The sequence below is a fragment of the Pavona decussata genome, unplaced genomic scaffold (genome assembly GCF_977016875.1).
Source record: "Pavona decussata unplaced genomic scaffold, jaPavDecu1.1 SCAFFOLD_254, whole genome shotgun sequence".
NCBI lineage: Eukaryota > Metazoa > Cnidaria > Anthozoa > Scleractinia > Agariciidae > Pavona > Pavona decussata.
Genome location: NW_028145657.1, coordinates 5,121,475 through 5,144,047, shown reverse-complemented (window position 1 = coordinate 5,144,047; position 22,573 = coordinate 5,121,475). Strand labels below are relative to the sequence as shown.

Here is a 22,573-nt window from a genome sequence, read left to right as displayed (position 1 = left end):
TGAAACTTTGCAAGGTTACTAAAGTAATGATGCTCTTTCCAGTGCTAGTGTCAGTTTTTCCTTCAGTTCAATTTTAACTCATTTAAATCTGTTGCCGCCATTCTGGAGAAGGGTCTATTCTCTGATCCATCGTTCAGATCATTTGTCAGCGGTGCAACATTCATTGTACACTGTGCAATGCACCGATTGTTAACGAAAATCAGGTGGAAAAAAGTACCGGTAAGTAAAAAAGATTTATTCAGTTGAGTATTACCATCAGTAATATAACAATTATAATGAACCTTTTTAACAACAGTAAGATTTCAATTTCTAATTACAAGTAATTAACGTTTTCCGAAGGCTTGGCGATAAAAATTTGAAACTTCAAATTCAAGTTCTAAAATCTTGCAAAATGGCCCAGAACAATTATCGAAGATATAAATCAAGTTTGATTTGAAACTGACGCTATCCGAAGCTTCCAAAGAACTTCCATAAATTTAAGCGGCCGGAAGCCTCTTTATTTGCTTGCCATATCCATTAGGATCTGGGCAGCCGCGTGCAGCCCAAAGTACGGCAACTCAGGTCTCCAAAGGGTTGGTGCGAGCGTCACTATAGGCGCCGAGAGGTACTGGCTACCAAGAGTGGTAGTATGGCTAAATAACAAAAGAGAGTAAATAACAGTTAATAGACGGTTATGCGGACAACTGTTGGCCAAGGCCCTGAGAGACTTGGGCGCGTTTCACCTTAAACTGTGGTAACAAACAGGCTGCGAATCTTTAAGTAACCGACCTATCAGGCACGTGCACCTCGTCTTAGTTAGACGTCTTGCGTGATGGCACCCCCTTGCAGGACTAAAAAATTTTTAAATAAAGGTTGAATAAAGATATGATTCTCAGCTGAGTGACGAAAGTCATTCGCATTTACTACTCTCTGATATATAAATTATGCTCACGCGCACTTTTTTGTTTTCTTCTGCCTACTTTTGTTACTGCGCAGACGTTCTGCGCATCTCGAGACTCTCGGGTTTCCTATGGGTAGTGCCTACGAACACAGGGATATTTTTGCGCGGTTTAAAACTATGCAAAGAAAGCAGAACTTAGCACTGAGTGCTTTTGGTATCCAGAAAGAAAATTGGGGTTTACCATGCATTTTTCAGAGATAATAAAGCGCCATACATTGCTTTGTATTTTACTGTTTTTAGAATAATTGTTGTTTCAGTGAAAAATGCGTGGTTACCCCCAATTTTCTTTTTGGATTTCAATAGCCCTTGTTAAGATCTGTTTTCCCCGCATAGTAATAAACCGCGCAAAAATATTTCCTTATTAGTAGGCACCGTACGCGTGTTCGACGCCTTATTCAAATGCTGTGATAACTGCATCAGTACCTTCTCATTACATCTTCCGTGCGGTCACATTTTTTTTAAAGTGCCTAGGGAAGCCGGTTCATGTAGCTTTAAAAATTACAAATTGGGCCAATTTGGCCAATTTGGCCCAATTTAACAAAGAAAATGAATGAACGTGGAAGTGCTACAGAATTTTTTTTTAATTTATTTTTTTTTATCATGCTGATTGTCTTCTCGCGCTACCGTGCGTCAACATAAAATAAATCGGCCGAGAAAATGTAACGTGTAAACTGAACCATGCGATTGAATTTACTGGTCAGGCCGATGATTTGATGCGTGTAAATTAACCTAACTATGCATACCTTGTTGGCCACTCGGCCAAAAATGTCCTTGTAGTGTTGTCCGGCAATGGTTCAGGCCACAATCTCGGTAGAGTTGAACCTGTGAGAACCATTCACCACAATGTCAAATCTAGACATCCAAAACAACTTGCTATTTAACAATTACATAGACGGCGAGCTCGAGGTTTCTATCGGCTGATAGTCGGCGAGGGGCGAAGCCCCGAGCCAACTATCAAAGGCGATAGAAACCGAGAGCGAGCCGTCTAATTGTTTTAGCATACCTCAGTGATCGATCTATGAAGCAAAAAATCTTTTTATTTCATAAATTTTAATATATTTTTGCAATGATGCATGCTAAATTGCGCGCGTTCTGACAAACTGCCGTCTATTGATCGATAGACGGCACCTATGTAGCCAATCAGATTGTGCGTTACGCGATAGTCGGTCACTGAGGTATGCTAACAGATGTTATTTCACCCGGATGATCATAATTGACGTACTTATGACATGACTCCCGGGTTCAAACCATTTTCCGAAAAACGTTTCAAGTGAATTTAAAACAGTCAAGAAATCCCTTTGGTAAATTTCCTTTACTTAAGTTAATTTAATTGCTACAATCTTAAAACATTGTTTCAAAGTGCCTGGCCGTGGCGAAAAGAGCCAAACCTACCCAAAGATGTCGCCGGTGCAAGGAGTTGGGGAAGCGAAGCCGATGGGCATGCGCAAAGGCCAGAGCAGGGAGCGAAAGCTGATGCTGACGTCATGACAGGAGGACTGATCACTTGCCACGGCTGAGGACTAATAAAAAGCAAGACCTCTCTTGTAAAAGTAAAAAGTAATTCAGTTACAAAATGCTGTCATTCGAGTCTAAGGTTATTTATTATATCTCATATTATGGTTGAAAGTGGGTTATTTTTTTATCTACAGGGGCGCGAGGATTTGAGACCGGCACTGTTAAATTTAAGGTAACAACAACATTCTCAGCAGCTCCTAAAACTGGTGTTTGTTCGATATCACCTGACAATGATCATGCACCGAAAGAAGACAATAAACAGTAAAAGGGAAAGAAGGAACGACGAAAGTATGAAGTCTGTGAGGAGCGAGAATACGAATGGGAGATTTAATAAATTCAATAATGACTGTGTTACTATAGAGCGGTTTCCAATTGAGTGGCGTAAAACCAAAACCAAAGTATTTACTCTGGCCAATCGCAACAGATGTAAACAACACAACGAGCCAATCAGAATTCGAAGCAAATACATGTAACTGACGCCAAGCAGCGAAAACACGATTGGTTTTGGTTTTGCTTCTCATTGGTTGAGAAAGTGGCGCGAGTTTTGTTAACCAATCACATAGCTTAGTAATGCAAAACCAAAGCAAACGCGAAATTACTTTCGACAGTCAATTGAAAACCGCTCTAAAACTAAGTGGGGCAACTAATTGAGAATGCTAGTGAGGAGATAAACAAGAAAGTAACTCTTGCAGGATTTGCCTCCCCACTCAGCACTAATGATGGAGTACAACCATTACCTTGACCATTTACAAAGCTGCTGCTTGCATTTGTTGCTTTCCTTTTTGGTCTTTGAGCGTTTGCCGTTCATTCTTCGTCTGGTGTTTGCAAACCATGTATTGACCTGTATAAATTTGGTCAAAAGATAAACAAATAACATACAGGGCCCATAAAGATTTTAAGAATTGTAAAATAATATTAGATCTGGCCCAAGTTGTTCAAAGAGCGGATAACTTTATCCAGCGGATAAAAGGTATTGGTTGGTGTACATTTTATCCGCTGTGTAATGATTTATCCACTGGATAGAGTTATCCCCTGTTTGAACAACCGAGGCCAGAAGGTCACGCTAACTTACTTTTAAAAGTAACGTAAAAATCCGCGCTTCCTATTAAACAGCCTCCCTCGCTCATAAATCCCCGTTTGAAGATCTCCTATCTATTTACCCCCCTCACCCCCCCCCGTCATGTAAGAAAACATGAAACAAATGCTTCAAAATTCAGGTGTAGCAATGACCAAAGCATCATCAGTCAGTTTGTCGATAAGAAAAAGCTTGGTGTTCAATGTACAAGAGTATTAGAGCGGTGTCTAATTGAGTGTCGTAAAACCAAAACCAAAGTAATTATTCTGGCCAATCGCAACAGATGTGAACAACATAACGAGCCAATCAGAATTCGAAGCAAACACATGTAACTGGCGCCAAGCGCGTGAAAACGCCTGCGGCGAAAAAAAGATTGGTTTGGATTCCCATTGGTTGAGAAAGTGGCACGAGTTTTGTTAACCAATCACAGAGCATAGTAATGAAAACCAAAGCAAAGGCGAACAACATTGTTACAAACTCTCCATTTCTGCTAAGTCAGTGTACAATTTATAATTAATACAAAATAGAAATACAAATAAATGATACACTCAGGAATTCAGCGAATGTAATCTAAATAGTGACCATCCTCAAACGTAAAATAGCTGTATTTCGCCGCAAAAAAATGTGAATAACGAAGCAATAATTCTTTACTGATCACTGTAGTTAAGTCGTCAGTAACTTTTTTGATTAACTTTAGTTGTCTGATTGTTAAATCTTACCTGCATGACTGTTAGTCCAGTTTGTCTAGCGAGGGATTCTTTATTTTCCTTGGTAGGATAAGGACTTGAGTTGCTTTCCAGCCAGCTGCGTAGCACCTGAGTCGCTTCTTTAGGCAGTGTGGCCTTTGGTCGCCCGTTTGGACAAATGCTTTTTGGCGGAACGTTCCTGAAGAACATGGTACAGAGATTTTACATACTGAGATAAGTGGCACCCAACGAGAATCTGTTCCTAAGACCAATTATTAAGTATTTTTTCTGAACAATAGACTATTGTTGGGAAACAATGGTCTATTGTTAAAGAACAATACTTAGGAAACATCGTAACTTTATAGGAGTGCTTCGTCTATCTGCTAGGCTTACGATTAACGACATTTTTGTCCCTTCGAAAACAAAAGTAATTAATTTTCCCATGTTACCCAAGAAGAAAGGTAAGCCCAAAGCTGTCCTGGAGACGAAGCACTCTAGAGAAATTACGAAGGAATAACCTGTATTGGACGTGAAGTCCAGAGAATGACAAAGAATAGAGTTAGGTGGAGAGCTACGGTTAACGCCCTATGCACCCCTAAGGTGTAAAATTGGTTCGAGCAAGCGTGACATTACACCAAAGAAAACGCTAATTTTTCTCGACTTTTCAAACGACATTTCTGAGGCGATTTAGGTCAAGTTTCGAATTGATGTTTACCGAAATTAGCCGTTGGGTGCCCGTGTGATATGCAAACGCAGGTGACACGAAGACAGCTTTTGTAATTGCCGTGCGTAATCCTGTGTAGATCCCTGAATAAGTACCTTCGGCTGCAATGAAAATCTTTGTTTGATTATAAATAAAATTACAATGTTTTTACAAAAAGAAAATTTCTCATCAAAACTAGTACGCGTGAAAAGTTTCCGAACACGTCTTTCAATATGTGAGTATTGTAATTAATGTTTGTAGGTATTGTGTAATTAATGTTTGGACCTTATTCTTTCGAAGAAGGCACACTTGAAACTTCAGGTATAAAACTGACGAATTTCGAGGCATTACACAGAAGTAAACGAGGTATATTATATGATTGTTGAGCAATCGATTAAGGTCCTCAAAACATTAATAGGGCACCTCTCGCTCAACCACGGAGCTAAATTCCCCCAAACCCCCCGTTTCTTTGGACATAAAAGAACTGAATTGATTGTTTGACATTTTTGAACGTCCAAAAGTTTTCAAATTAATTAAAAAAAGCAAAAAGTGTTTCTGTCGTTGCCTTTGCCAGCTCTTACCAGATTTGAGGCTCGGTTGAAGAGCGTTGGAGTTGAAGGACTTGAAGAAAAGTGACTTCCCCGCTCGATTTTGTGACGACAATTGTGAATTTTTCTCTCAGTCAAACGATACGCTCAAAATCCTTTCCGATACATTCTTTCAGAAATGACATCATCCGAATCCTCTAGGAATGCTTAATTTTAGGGGGGCAGGCACACTGAACGACGAACTGAACCTCAGGAAAATTACCGACATATTTTCTTTCAAGCGAAATTTGTTGAATGCTGGAGTGCCAGACTATATAAAAGAAGCTAGCAATAAGTATTGCATTTTATTCCGCTAAATAGAGTTACAAATTTAGTTGTGCAGATTTGCCGAAACGTGCATGACAGGCAACGCACGAGATTGCTCTTCCGCGCCATATACATGTATTAAAATACCTGAATACAACTGCGAATTGCGTAATGATGACTCCGCCAGTTCGCTACGAAGCCTTCAAAGTTGAATCGCCACGACCTTCTTACCGGCAAATTAATGGCTTTAATGTTAAATTTAGCCAACTGTCAACATTTCGAAACGCTGAAACGCTTCGAGTGTGTGTTGACTGCAGCCCAAACGAAATAGTTTCCCTTCTGTCGATATAGTCAGCCAAAAAGAAATGTCTGGTATGTTTAATTTCAATCTGCTTGTACGTTACCGAAAAGAAAACGACGATGGAAGAAGTCGAAAGTCAAGTAGGTAGCTGGAAATATAAACAACACGGATGGATTCTTTTCAGGGCCAATCATAAGCAGCTTTGTACGCATTTGGCGCCACGCTGTCTGCAGTTCAGACGATTTTGATCAATTTCTTAATTCAAAACTAGCAAGGAGAAACGGGTGAAATTGAACTTAATTTCCGCCATTTTGAGAATTTTAATTCAACGGGACTGAAACAACCAAGAACCGCTGTAGCGTGTAAAAGCTGGATACTCATTGAACGTTGGCCCATTGAGACATATCTCACAACACAGAGGTTATTGCAACATATCAACACACGTTTGTAAATGTTTTAACGAGTTTACTCTTGGAAATTACTGTTTTAAAGATCATTTCAGTAACTCACCTTTCCCTTATGCGAAACCGTGCCAAGGGAGTAAGCCGCTTTCCAGTTTTACACTCCACCTTGTAATAATGCCCTGCATCCCAGAGTTTCATTACATTTTTCTTTGTCAAATCAGAAAATTCGTTCTCCTATAGCAAAACAATGAATTGTAAGTACCATGATCAGATGATAGAGTTACATACAAAAATGTTGGTAACAATCGTATAAAAAACGTTTTTCTCGCTCGTTATAAAATATATTCTACCACTTGGCATTTCTTGCTTACTTCAATAAGCCTGAACATAGTGTCCACGTCCTTTATTCTCCATGCCTCGTCAATCTGTTGTAAAATAAATTGCTCGTCCTCTATGATTTTGTTAGGGAACATCTCAAAACATATATTTAACTCATAGTTTGAAGAAGGATTCTCTTGTCGTTTTTTGCTTCTGGTTGCTGCGGAAGGTGAAGCAATTCCTTGCGCTGAGGCAGCCAAAGGCATCTTCATAGAGTTCCTGTGTCTACTGCGTTTTCCTGTCCTGGAGCTTAAAATATGTGCCATTTTTTTCTGCAACATTAGAAAACGCAACAGAAATTAAGTGTCCTTCTGAGTATACACAAACTAGGAAGGTAAATCGTTGTGACATTTTATGGTCACTTTTGAAAGAAACACACCATTTCAATTTCCCGAGGTTGTTGGTAAATTTCACGCTTGATAATTCAAACAATTAACAACCTTAGCAATTCAAACACGCAACAAGCAAAAAAAAAAAATTCAAATTGAATTGCAAAACTTTAGAAACCAAGCCGCAAAGAACCTCGAGGCGTGGTATAAATATTCAAACCTACTGTGAAAGATACACGTGCACTTGCAACTTGAGGCGCGTCAATCAAACGTCAAAAATTGCATTTGATGACATGAAAACGGTTTTGCTTTAGTAATTTTTATCATTGTCCTTTTTTTTTCTGCTTCTTGATCTTCTTGGTCCTCTCTTTCTCTTTTCTCTTTATTTAGTTTTTTTTTGTTGGAATTTCGCGTGCACAGCCACTGTATACCAGGCAGTATTTTCAGTATTTTGGGAGAGGTAACACGTTTAAATCAATTTTTTTTGGACAGATTTCAGTAAGTCGAGGCAAAATTAAAAGGTAAGGAACCATGCAGAGTACAAAATTAGGTACAGCGCATGATGAGAAGGCGGAAGCCATTTGATTTTGGTCTAGGGTATCGGATGTCACTGTATGATACATCTTCTTGCTGATTTGAAAAAACATACACCCAATTTGCGTACAACAGGGGAGAGTGCACAGTGAACAAGGAACAGCTGTGTCAATTTTTCCCCATACAGTAGATGGTGCACGCCCCGCTAATTAGGGTTACCCATGCATGGTAAACGCCCGAATTCGTGTGCGTGCGAGAGGTAAAAAGTAATTAATGTTGATTGCAAATAAAAAATTCTGATTTTTTGTTACAAATAAATTACAACCTTAGACCTTCCGATTACAACTAGTAATCGGAAGGTCTTAGGTAAGTGCACTCGGATTTCCTTTTTCTGAGTTTGCCTGTGTCACTTTGAATAATACATCGTTCTCATTCATTCACGAGGCTTTAAATATACCACCACATTTATTCCATTGCACATATGCCACACATTGACTTTCAAATCCTAGCAGTATGCAGGACGTTTGTCGCATGAATCTAGTTTAATGGCCTTAGCTCCAACAAGTCTCCTGTAGCTCAGTGGTAGAGAATCCGAACTAGTATTCGGAAGGTCTTAGGTTCGACTCCTGATAGAAACACTCGGATTTTCTTTTCCCAAAGTTGCCTGCGTCACTTTGAATAATACATCATTCTCAAAAAATTACATGAAGGTCATGTTTAAAATTGTACGGTCTTGTGGAACTGTTCATATGAATTTTTCATTAAAATTTTATCTGAATTTCTGAGGTCTCTAAAAGCAATTTACACGTGCCGATTAAATCAATCCGAATCGCATGGGCCAGTTTACGCGTTCAATTTTGTCGGCCGATTTCTTTTTTCTGTTTGTACAGCGCGGTATTAACCCTACTAGCAGAGCCTTTCTTTTGCTTGCTCGGTAAAGAAAAAGATAAAAGGAGGGTCTGCTCGCAGGGTGCGCGGTATTAAAATCAGCTAGTTCAAACTGTCCAGACAAAAATGAGTCAAGTAAGGTAAGAACTAATAAATGAGAGACAATCACAGTTATATACGCAACTTAAGCAGCTGTGAAAAGAAAGACTGAAAGAAAAATGCAGGCTTCAATTTCCAATATTTATTAGTTCAGGTCTTACTGAGGACCCTTCTGTCAACCATTTGTGGTGATTTAGCCTTCCTCATTGAAGATTTATTATATGTCATATTTGTATGGTTTCAATTTTATATTGCCATATATCAAGGGAACTTCAGAGCCCGGATCAGACGGATTTTAAGCAACTATGACATCAAAGTTGCCTTCAAACTCTTCCAGACTATCGGGAGTTTAATTCATAAACCAGAAGACCCTGTTCCAAAAGACCAGACTCGTGGCGCGATTTATTTAATTACCTGCCAAGATTGCGACGAAAGCTGCATTGGCGAGATGAAACGCAAATGTGCCTCTTGACTAAAAGAACAACAGAAATCAGTTGAACATAGTCTGCATTAGCTGAACATTCACGTTTAGGACACTCCATCTCTTGGGAATCTTTCAAGATCCTTCGCACAAGTGCAAATATTGGCGTAACAGACGCCTTCAAGAGACATGGGAAATTAAAGGCGCTGTTACACTAGGCAATTTTTCTTGCAACTTGTCTCGAAATTTGGTTGCGCCGCTGCGACACAAGTTGCACGAATCGTTGCCTAGTATTCCAGTGTAACATACCCTTTGTAAAATTCTTATCATTTTCCCCTGATGTAGGCTGAAGTTTCAGGTCGAAACGTTGGGTTTTTTAAACATTTGATTTTTTATACATGTACATACACATACACATACACATACACATACACATACACCAGAGGAACGTTTTAACTATCATAATGTCATATTTGTTAGCTAAAAGTCATAATCGTCCAATTCTGATAAGGTTTATAGGCAGTAAAAATTAACGATAATAATTTATAAAGTTGCTCAGAAGTTGCTCATGTGCTGAAAGTTAGTTGATAAATTTACTTTTTTCCTCTTTTTCATTTCCTTTCACTTTTTTTTTTTTCAGGTCTTTCTTTCATTTTGTTAAGGCTGGGCACCTCAGCCGCTTAGTAGCCACGCTTCTTCCGGGTAATGGCGGGCAATGTGCTTTGAGATGACAGTATATGAGGAGGGAAAGGAGGTATAAATCTTACAGATCAATATGTTTGGCCAGCAAAACCAACAGCAAACAACAGCAGGCGTATTTGGCGCAGCACCCCAACTTGGTCAGAGTACAGGAGGCTTTTCGTTTGGTGCGGGATCGGGCACTGGAGCTGCCAGTTCGGCGCCCACAAGTGGATTTAGTTTTTCTGCACCCACACAACAACCATGTAAGGTTAACATCGAAGAGGAGTTTTTACTGAAAATATCTCCACCTGTTACAGACTTTGTTGTTACAGACTGCTTTATGGGTAGCTTAACTCGGTCCTGAAGCGAAAACCCGATACAATGAAGTGCCAAGGGTCGGAAGGACTTGGTTTTTAACTCGTTTATATGACGAATTTGTGTGGGAAACGATAGCCTGCGAAAACAGACGTTTGTCCTCGCTCATCGCTGCTGTCCCCCAGCGGAGATGAGCGAGGAGAAAAGTCTGTTTTCGCAGCCTAGGGAAACGACTAAAATCTTCGTATTAATTGGGTTTAGCTAAAAGTTAAGCGATGCTTTAAAATGGAACAGTGTTAATACGTTGGACGACCCAGTGAAAAGTTGATTGAACTTATTAGAAACCTAGAGAATAGAACGGAGTAGATCCTCTGACAGCATATACAGGGTGGTTCCGAATCACAAGTCTATTTTTCCGCAAATCACAATTCGTGTGTTTATTTTATGGCATTTCATGAAACACATTATGCAATTCAGTAGAACCACCTTTAACTGCGTTTAAGCTTACATCTTGTTCCTTTTTTCAGCATCTACAAGGTTTTCATTTGGTACAACCACTTCAGCAGCCACAGCAACACCAGGCACTACAGGAGGCTTTTCTCTTGGTGCGACGCCAGCCACTCAAACTGGAGGATTCAGCTTTGGTGCTGCTTCTAGTGGGGGTTTTAATTTTAGTACGCCAGCAGCAACGGTGACATCTACGACTACTCCGCAAACTGGGGGATTTGCATTTGGTTCTGGTGGTACTTCAACTGGTATTGCATTTGGGACTCCTTCCACCCAACAAGCCAGTAGTGGGTTAAAATTAGGAACTACTGGTATGTAATAAATTAATGTCGTTTGATAACCAGGTTTTATTCTTATGAATGACTGTGGCTATTTCCATTTTTATCAACTATTTACAACAATTGATTGCTAGAAATGTTTTATTGTGAATAGCTATATTGAAAGTGTAGGTTTTTGATTTGATTAAGGACGGTGCCTACTTTTGTTACTGCGCATACGTTATGCGCATCTCGAGATACTCGGGTTTCCTATGGGTGGTGCCTACTAGTACAGGGATATTTTTGTGCGGTTTAAAACTATATGGAGAAAGTAGAACTTAGCAAATGCTTTTGGTATCTCAAAAGAAAATTGGGGGTAACCATGCATTTTTCAGAGATAATTAAGCTTCAATTTAGGAAAAAATTCCATACATTGCTTTATATTTTGGCGCTTTTTAGAGATATTATTGCTTAGTTATCTCTGACAAATGCATGGTTACCCCCAATTTTCTTTTTGGATTCCAATAGCCCTTGCTAAGATCTGCTTTTCCCGCATAGTCATAAACCGCACAAAAATACTTCGGTATTAGGAGGCACCGTCCTTGATTTGTATTTTTGCTTTTCAGGGGACCACAAGTTTGTATGTAATTTTAGTTACTATTATGTGTTACCCTCTTAAAGTTAAGTCTTACCTTACCTTACCTTGTCAATTCTCGACAAAAAGCATCAAAGCCATGGCCATCAAACCAGCCTTGAGAGTGAAGAAATTCATTAATTAGAGGAGACTCTCTGTGTATCACATCAGTCTCAGAGGAGTATTTGCAGGGGACCTCAATTGAATTTCTCACTGGTACATTTTATTCTTCATTCCTTTCTTTTGGTCATCACAGAGAGTGTAAATTTTAACCTGAAAGACAAACAACTTAATAAAGACCTAGATGTGCACAAATGCGATGTATGTACATGTAGTAGTCTTGAGAGCTCCTTCTCTTTTGTTGCTTTTTTTTTATGTTTGCATACATTTTATGGTATTGTGCAGTTCCAGAAAAAAAATCCATACCCACCCCATGGAAGGTCATCAGAAATTCCTAGGGGGAGGGGGGTCTTAAAAGTCAAAAATTTAGAAGCAAAGAATGAAACTAAACTGAATTTCCTAGGGGGAGCGGGGGTGCAAAACAAAAGACCTTCCGTGGGGGGAGTATGGATATTTTCTGGAACTGTACAATTTCATCACTACTAGATTAGTCTTACTCCACCTGAATTTCATGTAGCTGTAATGTTATTATTATTGCTGTTGTTGCAGGAGGATCAGGGTTTGCACTTGGCAGCTCGGCACCTTCAGCTGCACCTGCCACAGGAGGCCTCACACTTGGTGCTACCAGCACTGCTGCTGGGACTTCTCCGTTCACATTCGGCAAAACCTCAGCTGCAACTGGCCCAACAAGTACAGGCTTTACTTTAGGCGGGGCAACTGCACAACCTGCAGGGCTTTTAGGCTTGGCACAAACTCCAAAGTCTGCAACCGGTGGTCTAACAGCATCTGTACCATCACAGGGCTTTGCATTTGGAGTAAATAAAACAACAGCTCCTGCCACAGTCACACCAACCCCAGGGTTACCCTTTGGAGGTGGCACTATTCCTGCTTCAACAGCTCCAACTGGACTTACCCTCGGTGGCAGCAATGGCGCAGCTGCCACCAGCTCTGGATTTACCCTGGGGGCTCCCCAAGCAACAACTGCAGCCGGGAGATTGATTCTTGGAGGGGGTATCCAGTCAGCTGGCACCACTACTGCTGCTAGCACTGCTGGTGCGGGGCTTTCTGTTGGTTTTGTAGCACCACCAAGGAGCACAGCTACTCCATTGTTAAGCTCATTGTCAGGATTACCAAACACTACAGTGGCTCCTGTTGCTAGCGCTGCATCCACACAGTTTACTCTTGGATCAAAATTACCAGCGACAAGCACCACAGCCACAACAGCGGGAGCTGGGTTTTCTTTGCCTGGAACAGGGGGCCTTAAATTTGGCCCAACATCAGCAGCATCACTGACTACGGCTGCAACAACAACAACAACAGCAGCAGCAACAACATCAGCAGGTTAGTTGTGGATAACAGAGCTCTCATTATGGGTTGTTTCCAATCAGCAGCAGTTGATTTCCCTTGAAAGATCTCTGATGTTGCTAGATGTATTTTCAGTCAGTGACACAGGCATACTTGGAAAAAGAAAAATCCAAGTCCTCCCAACAGGAGTTGAACTTGTGATCTTCTGATACCAGTTTGGGTGCTCTACCACTGAGTTATAGGAGACTCATGGGAGCTGGGCTATTAAACAAGGTTCATTTTTTTCATTTACCCTTGTACAGTGTATCTGAAGTCTGAAACAATTTCATGAACTGGATTTGAACTCATGTCCTCTGTGAAGCCAGTTCAGTGCTCTATCAACTGAGCTATCAAGCCAACTGGGAGCTGGTGGTTATTTTGTGAATCCACTTTATACCCATAGAGGTGAAGAGATTAAAGTGAAATGTATGAACCCTTAAATGCTTATTGAGATGTGACAAACTGGAAACATCAGTTGTATTTCTCAAAACATGAGTATACAGTTATAGGAAAAGTGACAGAAAATGTTTACACACTTCTTCATTATAGATTATTGTACAGCTTGCTGACTGTTTTTTTTTTCTCGTTATTTCCTTTCTTCAGTTGCTGCAGGAATTGGAACGGTAGCAAGCACAACAAGGTGAAGGGTTGAAATTTTTTATTATCATCTTTTAAACCTTTTCAGTTTGTTTCTGTACATGAAATCCTAAAGTACATGTATAGTGTGATCTTTCAAATGAAGCTACTGAGTTGTTCTCTGTTATTTATTATGCTATTCAAGAAGATTAAGTTTGTTTTCCTTTTTGTTTACATGTTAAGTTTATGTATATGTATTGCATTCTGCTAAAGTTATAAATAGTAAATTATTACAATAGGGAGCGTAATGAATATCATAAATTACCACGATTTCTTTTCTGTTGAAAACTTGCTTATTGCCAGGTTGTCAAATAAAATTCTAAGAGTGAATGTTGGCAGAAACATAAGCATGCTACAAAATATTATTCAATCAACTGTGCTTTGCATTATTTAATGCATTAAATAATCCCAGAGGCTGTTACTAGATGAAAATCGTGACTCAGTGAGATTTATTTTGAAAATGTATAACTTTCCATCAGCACAACCAGTTCCTCGACTTCATCTGCAGCTTCAAGCAGTGTGCCACAGTTAACCTACAAACAACTTGAAGAGCTCATCAACAAGGTACAACTTTATTTCTGTGTGTAGTTTCAAAGGTAACTATCCAGTCCTGGCAAGAGTTTCTCAAAGCTCCCCCCAAACTATTTTCTGTATACAATATACGGAAATAGATTTTTAATTCTTCACAGAAGTTCAGGTTTCAGGAGTTTTCATCGTTTATTGCAACAATACTGTTTCATATGGTCCGAAGCTATCAGACCACACTCATCAGGCAATTTGTATCGAATTTTTAATAGATTTTTAACAATTTGACAGTGGTGGAAATTGAGCTAGATGAAGAGTTCTTTCTACCACCCCTAAAAAGAAAATTGCGCCACTGGGGCTTTGTAACCTTGGGGATCTGAGGTGGAGAAATTCCACATTTTGTAACTTAAATCAAAGCAGTTTCAGGAGGTCTCCACTCTTTTGCCTGAAAAAAAAATGTTTCTATTTCAGTGGGCTGTAGAGCTAGCAGACTATGAAAAAACCTTCCTTGATCAAGCGACACAAGTAAATGCATGGGACAGACTTCTGATGGAGAATGGAGAAAAGGTGGGCGTGGTAGGGTGCAGATGACCCTGTTTTGACTTCTCTTATAAGTATTGCACCTGTCAATATCAAGCTGCCAGGGGGAGGGGGTCGGGAAAGCTAACCAAAGGCAGAGGATGTGGCAGCAATTGTTTGCCTGTAATGGAGATTTTGAACGTTACTTTTTGGTGGACTTTCTAGTAATAAATTTTTAAAGACATTCAGGAAGGTGCCTACTCTTGTTACTGCAAATGCATTCTGCATATCTCAAGATACTGGGGTTTCCTATGGGTGGTGCCTACTAATACAAAGATATTTTGCGCGGTTTAAAACTATGCAGAGAAAGAAGAACTTAGCAAGTGCTCTTGGTATTTGAAAAGAAAATTGGCAGTGACCATGCACTTTTCATATATAATAAAGCTTCAATTTGATAAAAAATGACATACATTGCTTTAGCAATTTTTAGAATTGTCATTTCTTAATTATCTCTTAAAGAATGCATGGTTACCCCCAATTTCCTTTTTGGATTCCAATAGCCCTTGCAAAGAACTGCTTTTCCTGTATAGTAATAAACTGTGCAAAAATACCTCTGTAATAGTAGGCACCATTTTTAAGTGATGAATATTTTTACCATCCACAAATGTCCTGCCTCTCCCTTCTCCCCAGCAGCTTAACATTGTTAGTCCTGGTTTTGGGGTCCAAAATTAATGTAGAGGTCATAAGATCTTTGATCAGGGGTCCATTGGTTCGGACTTCATTGTGCTGTTCCCTTAGACTAGCACAAGCTTGACTCCACATTGTCCTCCTCTGTCCAGGTGTAAAAATGGATATGAATGACCTGTTAGAGAAAACAAAAGCAAAACGCTTTGAATCATAATTTGCATCAAATTTTGTTGGTCTTGCCATCCTGGGCCGGGTTATTCGAAAACCGATTAATGCTAATCTATGATTAAAAGTTAATCAAAGTTTTCATCTCGCTTGTTTAAAATGGTTTTAAAGCTTTATTGCAAGCTAAAGGTAAAGAAAAGTCTAAGTCAAAACTGAGGGGCAAAAACGTTTGGAAGAATCTTTACCAATTGGTCATTAAACTTGAATCAAAGTTCACGTTAATCCAGGATTAGCTTAATCATGCTTTGAACAACTGGGCCCTGATGTTTTGTGCAAAACTGTTTCAGGGTCTCTGTTTCTAAGAATTTCTAAGAACATCTTGGGCTTGCCAAAAAAAATTTTCTTTCCGTGTTACAAAGTCTAAAACTTTCCATTTGTCAGTCTTTACATTATCTTTCTATTTAGTCTAGAGATTTCCTCTCTGTTTAGTTAGTATCAATTCATTTAACTTGTTCGCTGGGGTGATATTCAGGTCTGGGCACTGGGTAAATTGACCGTCTGAACATGTCTCAGGGCTGCTGCTTAAGGAAAATTTGAAGGAGCCCAGAAGGCCAAAAACTGTGAAGTTAGGAGCCCAACATGTAAAATATTCTATTGTGCTACAGTAAAAACTCACACTACTAGGCAACAGCTTTACAACTTTGCCTGGCTGCTTTTAAAATCTTTACCAACTTTTTCAATAATAGAAGTTATATCCAAGTGAATTACTATCCTGTCCAGATGCACTAACCAGTTGCCTAGCTGTTCAATATCTATATGAAATCCCTGTGTTGTGTTTAATTGTATAAAAATTTATTTGTTCAGATTACTGAGTTGAATGTTAATGTTGAAAATGTGAAGGCTGAACAGAAAAGGTAAATATTTTATTGTTGTTTCAAATCTTTTTAATGTCAGGAAAGGGAATATCTAACCCTATCTAGACTGGGAGGGGGGGGGGGTGCATTCTACCTGCTGTGAGTTTGAACATAACTGCTTTAGTACATGTACAGTGTATTAGAGCAAATGCCATGAAACTTCATGACTTTTTCAGAAATTCTTCTCAAAATAAGTTGATGTGGTTGGTTAGTTTTCATTGACTTTGATGCTATGATGGTAACCAATTTTTTAGCAGGTTGTTTTTCAGAAAATGGAAAATCCCATTTTTAAATGAAGAACAATAATTTTTCTTTTCTTTTCTTATGTAACTAACTTTTATTGTTCCAGCTCATATTAGTGTTGTTTTAGTGATTACCTTACTGTAAATTTTGGTGCTTTCCTGCAATTTTGGGGAAATCCAGAAATAAAAGATGGCTTTTTTTTCAATCATGATGTAACTACCTAGTAGTTTTGATGTCATCACTTCTATGTGCAGAGCTCAAAGGAAACATCTTTGGATGTACATGTACAGTACACTTGGAGTATAAATAAAGTTTTTATTTATACTCCAAGTGTCATTATCTTAGCTTTAATGGTCATGGAGTTTTGGAGGACCTTTGTTTCAGAACTGTGTTTCCCTTGGCCACTTAATTGCTTTTAATATGGTTGGTAACAAAACACTGGCCTTACAGCTCAAACAACTGCTCCACAAGAGGAGAAACTGGACTTAAAGTGACCAACCAAATTGGCATACCCAGGGTCCGAAATTGCGCTTTCCTGGTCGCCAATGCGACTAAAAATTTTGCACTGGCGGCCAGAATTTCACAACTGGTCGCCAAGGGTGATTAACTATTTCATGCCACGATCATTATACAAACAATAACTTTGATTTTCAGCCAAATCGATTAAAATAAAATTCAAAGCTGCCTGCCAATTGGTGACTTACTTTTTACCTTTCCGCTGATTTTGAAGTATAAAACCGATTTTTCTGTTAATTAAATCTACCACAACGTTTCACAGCTACGATCAGCGTGTTTGTATTTAATCTTATTCGTTAGCAGAAAAATCGCCATTGCGGCCCCAAATGTGTTCTCTTCGTTCTGATTCTTAAAAGAAAAGTTGGCAACCAAAAAGTTTGGTTTGTGTTTTACTGCAAAGGAAAAATGTTATTGACACTTTTTGGCAATCACATTTTTCTATATGGCGACTGAAAAAAAATATTCAGTTGCCAGTTGGTGCCTGCCTAAAAAAGTTAATTTCAGATCCTGATACCAACATTTGGAGTTCATGAGTAAAGTACAAAAAAATATTGAAAAAGGTGGAAAGCAAGACATCTGAGATGAAGGACATTTCAACTATCAAGTGTAACAGTTGCGCCAATGAATCTCCAAGACTAAAACTAGCTATGCTAAACTGGAAGCTCATGAGTAAATATTGATTTAAATGAAAATATTATTACCAAACAGTAGTTCTACCTCTTACTGGAGAAATTCATTGAAGCTTCATTTTTCTTTTTTCTTTTTTTAGACTTGACCAAGAGTTGGATTTCATAATGGCACAACAACAAGAATTAGAAGAAATGTTGAAGCCCTTGGAAGATGCTGTAAGGACGGGAACCTCAGGCAGCAGACAGCTCCAGCAAGCTGACAAGGAGAGAGATGTAACGTAAGTGTTTATTGGCTGAGTCTGTATTGAATGTGAGCCCTGGATACTTTTGGCTATACACAGATAATTTAACACATACTACGCAATATCTTGTGTAACACGTTCAAGTGTTTTCCCACTAGTGACTTGATTTGTCTGTGTACATGTTGTAGTTAATTTTTTTAGCTAATTTCATTTGTTTATTAAACTAGGTAACATTTTTTTAACTAGTTAATTTTTTTAATCAACAGTCTATAAAAGGGATTCAATTTATGGGGTGTGGTTAAAAAAACAACAACAACATAAGAATAGCAAATAATATTATTCAAAAAAATGTCTCGCTCCCCTCCCCAGTTTCTCCTGGCACCACCCTCCTTTTTTCACTTTTTGCACCCCCCTGACCACATTTCCTCTTCCACACCTCCCCTATCATGCTACCATTATCCTAACCCCTATACATCACCTAACTCTATATTTATTTCCTTTTTTAATTAAAGTTTATACCGAGGTTTGAACCAGCAATGAGGCAGTGGGTTCTTATACAAGCCGCCATGACAAGTTCCTGTTTATCACAAATTGCTCTGGGCTCAGACCTTTGTACAAAACCTGCCTGTTGTCACCTTTTACAGCTCGCCAAAGTTGATCCCTAATCTTGATTCTTTTTCTCATTTAACAGGTATAAGTTGGCCAAAGACATTGATGGCCAGCTGAAACAGATGGTTCAAGATTTGAAGTCGATCATTGATCACCTAAACACTGCTAACACACAAAAACAGGACAGCGATGATCCGGTATGAACTTGAAAATCTTGCTTAGCTGTTCTAGTTATGCTGGATGATTGAGAGGGCTGTAAATTTGCATGTCATAATAATTTTTTTATGTGATTGCATTTCTTTAAAAAATTTAATATTAGTAATTTACATGTACATGGTATTTGAATTAATGACATTGCATGATATGTTAAAACAGGGTGTTAAGAAAGGCTATAGAGCATTCAGTCTTTCAGCGCATCTGCCCCCACATGTTCAAAGAGTGGATAACTCCATCTAAAGGATAAATTGTTATCCAGTGGATAAAGTGTACTCCAACCATTCCATTTAATCTGCTGGATAAAGGTATCTGCTCTTTGAACAACTGTTGCCAGCTGTTTAGATTTTCTTGCTATTGCTTGCAAAGACAGTTAAGGATGCTCCAGCCGTCCTTGTTGGTTAAGTTACGACCCGCAACAATTTTGTAGCAGATTGATCACTTTTTAATGTTTAGGCCTATTCTTGCATTCTCCATTTACATTCAGGATTGAAAGCTGTTGCAAAAATTTGCAGTTTTGATTAACAATATATATATGTATTTTTCTATTTATTTGCCATTAGAGGCAAAATCCTTGTGACTTTTGCTTAATTTTTGATTACAAAAGTGACAAAAATAGCACTTAAATTAAAATATAACAAAGGTAATGAGGAGTTTGCCCTCAGCGGCACATAAATAGATACTGTTAACCAAAATCGCAAATGCAGGGTTGTCATTAGAAGGCGGGACCCGGGTACCAGTACTAGGATACACAAGAGTCAGTACCTGCCTACTTTCAAACTGAACATAAAGAAACTCACTTCAAGTGTAATTTTCTTCCCAGCTACTCTCCTATAGGCGCCCCCCTACTTCAAAACTTAGTGAAACCCCTGAAATGTAGCAAATTTTTTAAACATCTTTCAATCCTGGACACAAGTGGAGATCCCACAATGGAAATATAGGGCCACATAATTAAGGAAGAAATTGTGTGCATAGTTGTTGTCTAGTGATAGGATAATAATACAGCCTTTTGTAATATGACCTTTTGTCTTCAGGTCGAGAAAAGTTACCGGTAACAATACTTTTTGTTTTTTCTGTGGTGTTTTTCTTGTAGATTACACAGATTGCTAAGATATTGAATGCTCACATGAACTCTTTACAATGGATTGATCAAAATTCTGGTAAGTTGGTAGTGTGGATTAAAAGTGTTCAAAACAAAAATGATTAATTTTTTTGACGGAGGAAAAAAAGGTCATTTTCGTTTGAACTGATGCTGACTACTTCAGTGTAAATGCTGCGAAATGTTGTTGTCTGTAGTCAGTGTTGGACAGAATTTAGTCAGTTATCAGACATTGGCTCATCATATTAATTTTCCAAAATATCTGTCAAATTCTAAGACTTCTTTCAGACAAGTCATCCATGCAGAAGGTCGACTCAGAATTTTTTTAAAAAAGACTTTTTCTTAGCAAGCACATGTTAACTAGAAATCTTCTAACAGTCTTACAAGCAGAATAAATTGCTACTCCATGGGAAAAGGCAACAGAGGAGCTTTGAATTGACTGGGATCGTTATTTGCTTTTTTAAGTGATGGTTTGTGAAAACAAAGTACATCCTGCTTCCCGTCATGGTATTTTTATTTACCCCAGGGCCAGGTTAAGCCGATTAAGCTAGTCCTGGGTTAACATGAATTTTCATTTGAGTAATTTAATTATTACGGTAACTAATAAAGATTATTTCAAACTATTTTCATCACTTAGTTTTCTCTTACTACTTTTCGTTACCATTAGCTTAAAATTAGCTTTTAAAAACATTAATTTTTTGATAAGCGTGATGAAAATGACGGTTAATTTTTTTATCAGGGATCAGCGTTAATCGGGTTTTGAACAATCGGGCCATACTATCCCTCAGTTATATTTTCTTGTATCTTTCTGCCTGTAACTCTTGTATCCTCTTGTAACGTATCTTGCCACAGGGTCAATCTCAAACATACCCTGAAGAAGAAAGGCCGTGCCTTTCGAAATATTGGAAAATATACTTCCCTGACCGTGAAATCAGCCTTGCTCTTTTTTTTAGATTATTTGCTCTTGTATCCTACCCTGTTCATTCTAGTCAGTTTGAAGTTTGATTCTTTTTGTGTAATTTTGAAGACCACTTTAGGAAGTTCACTGGGAACAAGTAGTTGAGTGCAATTTGTTTTCCTGTCAGGAATCCTTCAGAGAAAGGTTGACGAGATTGCGCGACTCAGTGAGACAAGGAGGAAGGAACAAGAACGAAACTTCCGACTGGTGAGTTCAGGAGTTCGTGTTCGGAAAAAGAGTAGGGGACGTACTCCTCGGTGTGGTGGCCTTTATCTATCTCTGATTTCATCTGTCTTTCACATTCTTTTGTGGGTTGGGTGGGTGGATGAGATCAAAAATGTGGACCGATAGCGGCTGCCAGAAGAATTGCAAACCGCCATAAGACTGTGATATGTGAGGTATATAAATGATCATGACACATTACATGTACCATTACCGTGAGTGGTTTTTCTTCATATCACAAGAGAGATCAATGATTACCGTTCCTTGTTGATGTGGCATGTAGATCCTGTTTCTTTCATTTTTTTTTAATGTTTTTGTTTTAATTTTTTATTTTTGCAGGCCTTTGACTGAGCAACTCATCATCAACCATGACAAACAACACATTTATGAGCCTTGCCTTGTACAGTATAGCCTGCAACATTAAATATGTTATGCCAGCGAGTTTTTCATGAACTGGCCTGCTTTGTAATGTTCTTTTAAAGAATTAAACTTTTGTTAAGTTGCTAAAAGTTTGACGCTTTAACTTTTTACACGAGCCGTAGATAAAAGGGCGATTGAATATTCAGTGGTATCCATCCAAAGTTACTCGGCGTAAAATCAGAAGTAGACGAGGTTGATTTTGATTCGATACGTTTTACACAAAGTTGAGTTCACTCGATAAGCCGGCGGCGAGGCCTGGGAACGAGGCTGGATAACCTTAACCCCTCCCCACCCCTTATGAAAAAGAACAAGCCAGGCCAAGTGATGGAATATCTTAGGACGGTGCCTACTAATACAGAAGTATCTTTGCGCAGAATGGAATTTTATTCCTTATTAAAGCTTGATCATCTCTGAAAAATGCGTGGTTACCCCCAATTATTTTCGTTTTTGAATTTTAATAGCCCCGGCTAAGATGTTTTTCCCGCATAATCATAAACCGCGTAAATAAATTGGGTATACTAGACACAAGTAGAGTGTTTAGCGACGAGCGATGGAGTCGACTCCATCAAAACAGACTTTGAAAAAGTTTGTAAACAGGGCTATTTTGCGGATACCTCGCTATTACGGACACTCCGATCGTGCGGACACTCCAGGAAGGAAACAGAAAATCTCATGAGACAAAGGAAGCAATTTCTTAGACCTCGATGGGAATCGAACCCACGACTTCCACATTAGATCAACTGTTGCTACGGGGTCAGACGGGAACAAGTACAGCACCAAGGCCTAAGAATTTTTACTTTGCCCCGTGAGGTTTCCCCGCATTTCCTTCTAGGGTTAACGTAGCCTGAGTCTCAGGCTAGGGCTAACGCTCAGCTGCAGATTCATGGGTTCACTGCAGGGTTAATTAATCAGTGTGTCTCACTCTCTTCAGTATTCACGCCTATTAATGTTTGGTTTTATCAAAACAGTTCATACAGTGAGTTGAAAACGT

At 38.9% G+C, this 22,573-nt stretch overlaps 2 protein-coding genes across 3 annotated transcripts; one reads left to right on the top strand and one right to left on the bottom strand.

The window, feature by feature from the left end:
- Positions 1-177: 177 nt before the first annotated feature.
- On the bottom strand, positions 178-7,391 carry LOC146456747 (uncharacterized). The gene is made up of 8 exons (XM_085093043.1): positions 7,236-7,391; positions 6,850-7,128; positions 6,585-6,712; positions 4,250-4,415; positions 3,193-3,296; positions 2,333-2,460; positions 1,684-1,762; positions 178-632 (listed from the first exon to the last, which is right to left on the bottom strand). The coding sequence occupies exons 1-8, from the start codon at positions 7,236-7,238 to the stop codon at positions 497-499; spliced, it is 1,023 nt and encodes a 340-aa protein (XP_084949169.1). The 5' UTR covers positions 7,239-7,391; the 3' UTR covers positions 178-496.
- Positions 7,392-9,816: 2,425 nt separating this feature from the next.
- LOC146456746 (uncharacterized) lies at positions 9,817-21,671 on the top strand. Of its 2 annotated transcripts, none has more exons than XM_085092813.1 (12): positions 9,817-10,071; positions 10,651-10,941; positions 12,191-12,982; positions 13,598-13,625; positions 14,101-14,185; positions 14,618-14,713; positions 16,382-16,431; positions 17,960-18,097; positions 18,753-18,867; positions 19,977-20,043; positions 21,068-21,147; positions 21,502-21,671. In XM_085092813.1, exons 1-12 carry the CDS (start codon positions 9,903-9,905, stop codon positions 21,511-21,513), a joined length of 1,923 nt encoding a protein of 640 aa, XP_084948939.1. In that variant the 5' UTR covers positions 9,817-9,902; the 3' UTR covers positions 21,514-21,671. The 2 variants fall into 2 exon arrangements, with proteins under 2 accessions (XP_084948939.1, XP_084948938.1); XM_085092812.1 differs by having other exon boundaries at positions 13,589-13,625.
- The last annotated feature ends 902 nt before the right edge of the window (positions 21,672-22,573 follow it).

Bases quoted from the DNA above. Each gene is read 5' to 3' on its own strand.
- LOC146456747 (XM_085093043.1), bottom strand. The intron at 6,713-6,849 runs GTAAGCAAGAAA...GTTTTGCTATAG, and splicing joins CTATGTTCAGGCTTATTGAA to GAGAACGAATTTTCTGATTT. The intron at 2,461-3,192 runs GTAATGGTTGTA...GCTTTTTATTAG, and splicing joins CAGCTTTGTAAATGGTCAAG to TCCTCAGCCGTGGCAAGTGA.
- LOC146456746 (XM_085092812.1), top strand. From the start codon at position 9,903: ATGTTTGGCCAGCAAAACCAACAGCAAACAACAGCAGGCGTATTTGGC. The intron at 14,186-14,617 runs GTACAACTTTAT...TTTCTATTTCAG, and splicing joins TTGAAGAGCTCATCAACAAG to TGGGCTGTAGAGCTAGCAGA. The intron at 14,714-16,381 runs GTGGGCGTGGTA...TTATTTGTTCAG, and splicing joins TGATGGAGAATGGAGAAAAG to ATTACTGAGTTGAATGTTAA.